General features: G+C 40.8%; 1 protein-coding gene across 1 annotated transcript in view; it reads right to left on the bottom strand.

Moving 5' to 3' along the window:
- LOC308083925 (uncharacterized protein) overlaps window positions 1-5,931 on the bottom strand; it is a 20,973-nt gene extending 15,042 nt beyond the window's left edge. The window contains exons 1-3 of the mRNA XM_080426347.1: window positions 5,582-5,931; window positions 1,663-1,851; window positions 1,067-1,185 (exon numbers count right to left, since the gene is read on the bottom strand). Of these exons, the coding sequence (XP_080282473.1) occupies window positions 1,067-1,185; window positions 1,663-1,851; window positions 5,582-5,876 (603 nt within the window). The 5' untranslated portion in view covers window positions 5,877-5,931. The remainder of the gene's footprint in view (window positions 1-1,066; window positions 1,186-1,662; window positions 1,852-5,581) is intronic.
- Between the last annotated feature and the right edge of the window lie 1,384 nt (window positions 5,932-7,315).

Raw genomic sequence — 7,315 nt, 5'->3', positions numbered from 1 at the left:
AGTCTTAGTTCTAATCTACTGGATCTCTTGTCCACTAGTCCTAGTTTTACTGGATCTCTTGTCCACTAGTCTTAGTTCTACTGGATCTCTTGTCCACTAGTCTTAGTTGTACTGGATCTCTTGTCCACTAGTCTTAGTTGTACTGGATCTCTTGTCCACTAGTCTTAGTTGTACTGGATCTCTTGTCCACTAGTCTTAGTTGTACTGGATCTCTTGTCCACTAGTCTTAGTTTTACTGGATCTCTTGTCCACTAGTCTTAGTTCTACTGGATCTCTTGTCCACTAGTCTTAGTTATACTGGATCTCTTCTCCACTAGTCTGAGTTTTACTGGATCTCTTGTCCACTAGTCTTAGTTGTACTGGATCTCTTGTCCACTAGTCTTAGTTCTACTGGATCTCTTGTCCACTAGTCCTAGTTTTACTGGATCTCTTGTCCACTAGTCTTAGTTATACTGGATCTCTTGTCCACTAGTCTGAGTTTTAGTGGATCTCTTGTCCACTAGTCTTAGTTTTACTGGATCTCTTGTCCACTAGTCTTAGTTCTACTGGATCTCTTCTCCACTAGTCTTAGTTCTACTGGATCTCTTGTCCACTAGTCTTAGTTCTATTGGATCTCTTGTCCACTAGTCTTAGTTCTACTGGATCTCTTGTCCACTAGTCTTAGTTCTATTGGATCTCTTCTCCACTAGTCTTAGTTTTACTGGATCTCTTCTCCACTAGTCTTAGTTCTATTGGATCTCTTGTCCACTAGTCTTAGTTTTACTGGATCTCTTCTCCACTAGTCTTAGTTCTATTGGATCTCTTCTCCACTAGTCTTAGTTCTATTGGATCTCTTCTCCACTAGTCTTAGTTCTATTGGATCTCTTGTCCACTAGTCTTAGTTTTACTGGATCTCTTCTCCACTAGTCTTAGTTCTATTGGATCTCTTCTCCACTAGTCTTAGTTCTACTGGATCTCTTCTCCACTAGTCGACGGAATGAACACTGGTAGAGCTATAGACCCATGGCAGATTTCTGGAGGGTTTTACTGTGTATGTTTGTAGACAGAAAGTGGAAGAGGTTCTGACCTGTGCCTGTAGCTCCAGGAAGGCCAGGCGGTCGCTGACCTCTGGGTTCTGGTCGTGACCTTGAAGACGGTTTTCCGCCTGCCTCTGGTCAAAGTACCGCACCGCCAAGACCAACTCAGCTGGAACACAAACACAGCATGAATTACATTAGTGCAAGGGTTACCAAATATCAGTCCCCCAAATAATCATATTTGAACTGGGGACCCCCCAAAATAATCATATTTGAACTGGGGACCCCCCACCCTGACAATCACTTGGAATTCTTGGCATTACATTTAGTTTGACTAAATGTAATTCCACAGATAAATATTGTGAAAATAGCTGATATACAAGCTCACAACGCCTTGCACTGTGAGTTAGTTTCCCCGCTACATCGTACCGGGGCAACTGCTCCCTGTCAGGGGATAAGAAGCGGCCTGCTCACTCCTCAAGCGTTGAAGGAAGCATGAGCTCAGTTCTGGGCTCTCCCCAGGCTGGCAGAGGGAGAGTAGCGCCCAGGATTACAAGCTTTATTTGGCACTGGGTGAAAAAATGGGTTACAAAATGGTGGGATCAAAATGTAGGAAACAAAAAGATGAAATCAGTGCTGCTGTTACCGTCGGTTCCGTTGAGTCGCAGGCGGACACTAGAGGGCAGCACCTGCTGCCACTTCCTCTTCATGACCTGGTAGCGCACGGCCAGCTGCTCCTGCAGCAGGGGGCGCTCTAGCGCCGTGGAGCTGCAGGGGTACATGCCGAACAGGAAGCGCCACACCGCCCCCCGCTGCGAGGCCGGAGACACGCCCCCTGGAGGGAGAAATGGAAGCAGAGTTTAATCAGTTCTGGTGTTCCAGTGTTCATTTTGACAGCAAATTTGTATTTACTGTTAGTCATAGTCTTTAAACATCGGCCACTGCCATCGGTGAATGTCAACTTATTTGCAGATATGATGTTGCTATGAAGAAGAGACTGTTGCTCTGAAGAACAGACCATTTGCAGATACTATGCTGTTGCTATGAAGAAGAGACTGTTGCTATGAAGAACAGACCGTTACTATGAACAACAGACCGTTGCTATGGACAACAGACCGTTGCTATGAAGAACAGACCATTACTATGAACAGACCGTTGCTATGAAGAACAGACTGTTGCTATGAAGAACAGACTGTTGCTTACAGCAACAGACCGTTGCTATGAAGAACAGACTGTTGCCATGAAGAACAGACTGTTGCTTACAGCAACAGACCGTTGCTATGAAGAACAGACTGTTGCCATGAAGAACAGACTGTTGCTTACAGCAACAGACCGTTGCTATGAACATCAAACTGATCACCTTGGATCAAATCAGTCCACAGTGCTTGTTTTTCTTCCGTATCCAACATGGCAACCATGTAAACAAACACACAGTGTCATTCTGCAGCTGAACAGTAGCTACACACTAAAGAATGTTTCTGAGGACATTTGAGGTGAGAAACGGGAAATGCAGTGACAGAATATTGAGTCATATTTGATCAACACTAACTACCAGGCATCATCTAATCCAGGGGTCTTCAACAGGGGGTCCGGGACCCCTAAGGGGTCCTCAGAGTTACTACAGGGGGGCCGCCAAATTATTACATAATAACCTGAAAGTTACACTCAGAGAGAAGCACTTTTACTGACGCTTTCAACCTTTGAGCAGTTCTGGCTTCAATTGGCACCTGAGGTTATACTGTACATTATTACCACTTAGCAAAACTGTATTTTCTAACAGAACAGACAGATATATCAATGTGCAGTAAAGTACAATTTACTCAAGTACTGTACTTAAGTACAGTACTTGAGGTATTTTTTACTTTACTGGAGTATTTCCCATTTTCAGTACTTTTACTTCTACTCCACTACATCTCACAGGCAAATATTGTACTTTTATTCCACTACAATTATTTGAAAACTTTAGCTACTAGTTACTTAGATTGTAATTATTATTACAAAACATACATTAACCACTGCAGCCCTATATACATTTCGGCCATTTGAAAATAGCCGATCTACAAGCTCACAATGCGTCGCGATGCGATGCATTGTGAGCTTGTAGATCTGCTATTTTCAAAAGATTTTCACACATTTCATACATTTGAAAACTTGTAAAATGGGACATTCTGCATAATGAGTACTTTTTAATTTTGGTACTTTAAGTACATTTTGATACCAATACTTTTGTACTTTTACTCAAGCAAATTTCGAATTCCGACAATACTTGTTGTAACAGAGTATTTATACATCGCAGTATTGATACTTTTACTTAAGTAAAATATCTGAGTACTTTTTCCACCACTGCAGGTCCTTGTTTGAGAAGCACAGACTGTGTTGTTGGTTTGTTGACGTAAACAGTGAGTCTATTCTGAGGAATCAATGGCAGCTTGTTTCATGACGGTTTCACTACAGGAACAAACAGGAACGTGATCATGACTCATGGGATGCTACTATAGGTCAATCTGCTTCTATGAAGCTGTTTAAGGAGCACGTCACCCATTTTCTCAGTGTTAATTGTCTCCACCAGGCTGAAAGGCATGGCGAGAGAGTATGTTTTGCACCCTGTCCGTCCGTGTGTGTGTCCTTCTGTCTGTGAGCAGCTAATCTCCGGCACTGTTGGCCCGGTCACTGTGAAACTCCTCTGGCCCCAATTTTTCAGATCGGCCTGTTATAGCGCCACCACGAGGCAGATTTGTGCGAATCACATTTTTTTTTTTATACTTCTCCTACAGATTTTGTCCAAACATCCCTCAAATCGGTACACAGTATCTCTATAGTCATGTGATCAACACGGACATGGCCGATTTCCCATATTCCATCCTGATTGGCTAAGATTGGCTTCCAAAGTTTGCAGGATTTGGTTTGTTTTGAACAAAATGCCTCAAAGCATGAACGCATCATGCAATTAAAGTGACATTTTGCACGCATTATTCCCACTAGGCCGAGGAATGAATGCCCCCCTTTTCACTTGGCCTGTTATAGCGCCACCAGCAGGTCTAATTTAGCAAAATACATTTTTGGAACGAAATGCCTCAAATCGTGAATGCAGTGTCCGATTACCGTGAAAGGCCTAAGAAGAAATGCCGCCCCTTTTCACATTGACTTATTATAGCGCCACCAGGAGGCCACAATAACCTACCTGACCTGGTGGAGACCTGTGTTCCGAGGAGCACTTATTCTAGTTTAACTCTGAGAGCGTACACAGGTCCATTTGGTTCCATTTGTATAGGTTTCTGAGTGAGGAGACAGAAATTGTGCCATCTTATTGGCTTATTGGCACTCTGTGCCGCGCTATGAGCTTGTAGATCTGCTATTTTTGAAAAATCTTGAACGTTTGTGCAAGTCTTTGCATAATGTATATTTTTTGGAAACATTTTGAACTCAAATCTTTGCTTCTGGCGGTCCCTGGAACACAATATTTTACAAATGTTTGCTTTAAAAAATATATATTCAAAAATGTTCAAGATTTTTCAAAAAATAGCAGATTTATAATATATAATAGCAGAATACAAGCTCAGCTACGAGCTTGTAGATCTGCTATTTTTGATTAGCCAAATAAATCAAAAAAATGACACGGTCTGAATGGGTGGATCTACAGAATGGTTTGACTGAGAGCCAGTCCATACAGCGTGAAGCCATGCAATCACTTGACTTTCCTCTTGACTTGTTTGGTTTGATGCCCAAAAACCAAAGTCAGAACAAAGACCCTGTTGAATTGTAGAACAAATGTTCTTAACATTGTTAAACGGCCCTGATGGTAACATCTCTTCATACTCAAACTGCTTTTTATATTTGACCAAAACATACAAAGACACACTTTGTAGCGTTTCATAGTTTATTCCCTGATCACTTGTTGTTGTTTCATAGTTTATTCCCTGATCACTTGTTGTTGTTTCATAGTTTATTCCCTGACCACTTGTTGTTGTTTCATAGTTTATTCCCTGACCACTTGTTGTTGTTTCATAGTTTATTCCCTGATCACTTGTTGTTGTTTCATAGTTTATTCCCTGACCACTTGTTGTTGTTTCATAGTTTATTCCCTGATCACTTATTGTTGACAAAATGTACGTGACACTTGCTCCAGTCTCGCACTTTGTAAGTGGCTCTGGATAAATGTGTTGTTAAATAATAATAATAATAATAATAATAATAATAATAATAATAATAATAATAATAATAATAATAATAATAATAATAATCATCATCATCATCTGGATAAATGTGTTGCTAAATCGTTAGAAATTATTTGTTTTATTTGTTTGGATTCCCATTACTATGTCATAACATAACATACTATGTTATAACATACTCATTACTATGTCATAACATAACATACTATGTTATAATATACTCATTACAGTGGTTCTCAACCTTTTTAGGCAGTGACCCCCCAAAATAATCATATTTGAGCTGGGGCGCTCTTAATCGATTTTCTTTTCATAATGGGATATTTATGTGTCTGCCCCTAGAACTGACCTAGAACTGACCTAGAACTGACCTAGAACTGACCTATAGGAACTGACCGTTTTTGAAGATGTGCATCCTCAGTCTGGACTCGTCCACGCGGCCCTCTGCGTCCATCACCCCGGGCAGACTGAGACCCTCGCTGGACGGAGACGGACATCTGACCACCGCCAGCCTCCGTCCACCAGCACCCCCTGCTGGGGACACTGTCACTGATGATGATGATGTCCTGTCACTCATCTGTCCTCTGACATCTGTTGATGTCCTGTCACTCAGTGTTGATGTCCTGTCACTCAGTGTTGATGACCTGTCACTCAACTGTCCATTGACATCTGTTGATGTCCTGTCACTCATGTGTCCGCTGACATCTGGACACGTTAGTGTCCTCCTGTCATTGGCTCTCGTTCCCTTTTTCTGCCGTCGGCGACGTGTCCTGTTGTTGCTCTCCATCACAATACGGACCGACGGATCAGGAGCTGATAGAGTCAGTCTGTATCTAAAGAATTAACACACTGTCGACCCTTGACCGGCTCCTCTGTAGCCGAAACAAAACATCTCTAAACAAAACGTCTCCAAGCTGAACGATAGACAAGTTCTTCTCCAGAGTGTCTCAACTCTATAAAACACTCTTCTCTTCAAGCCGTGAATTTAGTGTTGTTGAACTAACTGCCTGCCTGGCCTGCTGTTAGTCAGAGTTGTTGAACTAACTGCCTGCCTGGCCTGCTGTTAGTCATATGACTAACAGCTTTGATGTGTTTTTTTCCCTCTTCAGCCTACATTCCAGTCTGCTGCCTGTGAACTTTTTACTGTCAAAGTTGTACACACATTTCACAAGCTTTGGCGCCATCGAGTGGCGTAGAAGAGAATGGCATTCTAGAAGTTGCATAAACTAGGCCTATGAAATAATGTTCTTGTCCGGCTTCTTTTAAAACGTTGTTTTGAACAGGAGCCGGACAAGACATATATATATATATATATATATATATATATATATATATATATATATATATATATACATATATATACATATATATATACACATCAGCTGCTATGCTCACACACCTCATTTATAGATCTCATGTACAGTACATAATTGGATGGATGTCCCATGTCGTTGCCTTGCTTTTTAAAGTTTTTCAGGAAAAATAAAAAAACTGATCCAAAACTAAATGATATTTCTTAATCATTTCACCCAAAAAGTTTATACACAATTATGACTATTTAAATAAAAATAACACTGTCTGTCAGTTATGTAACATAAGAGATTTAAATAGGATTAAATCTGACTTAGGCCAAAAAATAAGTTTAAAAAATTGCCTAAATAATGGTTAGGGTTAGGTAAGTCACAAAACCATGTGACTTAGGCCCAAAAAATGGTCTATTTTGGCCTAAGTCACACTAGGGAGTTAGGCCATTATACTAAAAGGTGAGTGAACAGCATGATCCTTTTCAATTAGGAGATGGGAGGTTTTACCAGAGGTGGTCAGTGTCATGAGGAGCTGACTTAGGCAAAAATATCATTTTCCTAAAAAAATGACTTAGGCCATTAGTTTAGCAAGGTGACGATATGTAAATATGTAGATACCTTGTTGTCTCTTTTTTTTATCCCTTCTTTTTACCTTCCCTTGCCCCCTCTACATTGCAGCACCAATACTGCAATGTAGAAATGAACATAGAACATACTCTGTTACGTTCGGAATTCAAAATTTACTTGAGTAAAAGAGCAAAAGTATTGGCATCAAAATGCACTTAAAGTATCCAAAGTAAAAGTACTCGTTGCGCAGAATGTCCCG

The sequence above is a fragment of the Gymnoscopelus braueri genome (assembly GCF_963280865.1).
Source record: "Gymnoscopelus braueri genome assembly, chromosome: 4".
In the NCBI taxonomy this organism is placed as follows: Eukaryota; Metazoa; Chordata; class Actinopteri; order Myctophiformes; family Myctophidae; genus Gymnoscopelus; species Gymnoscopelus braueri.
This window is presented reverse-complemented; position numbering and strand designations above follow the sequence as displayed.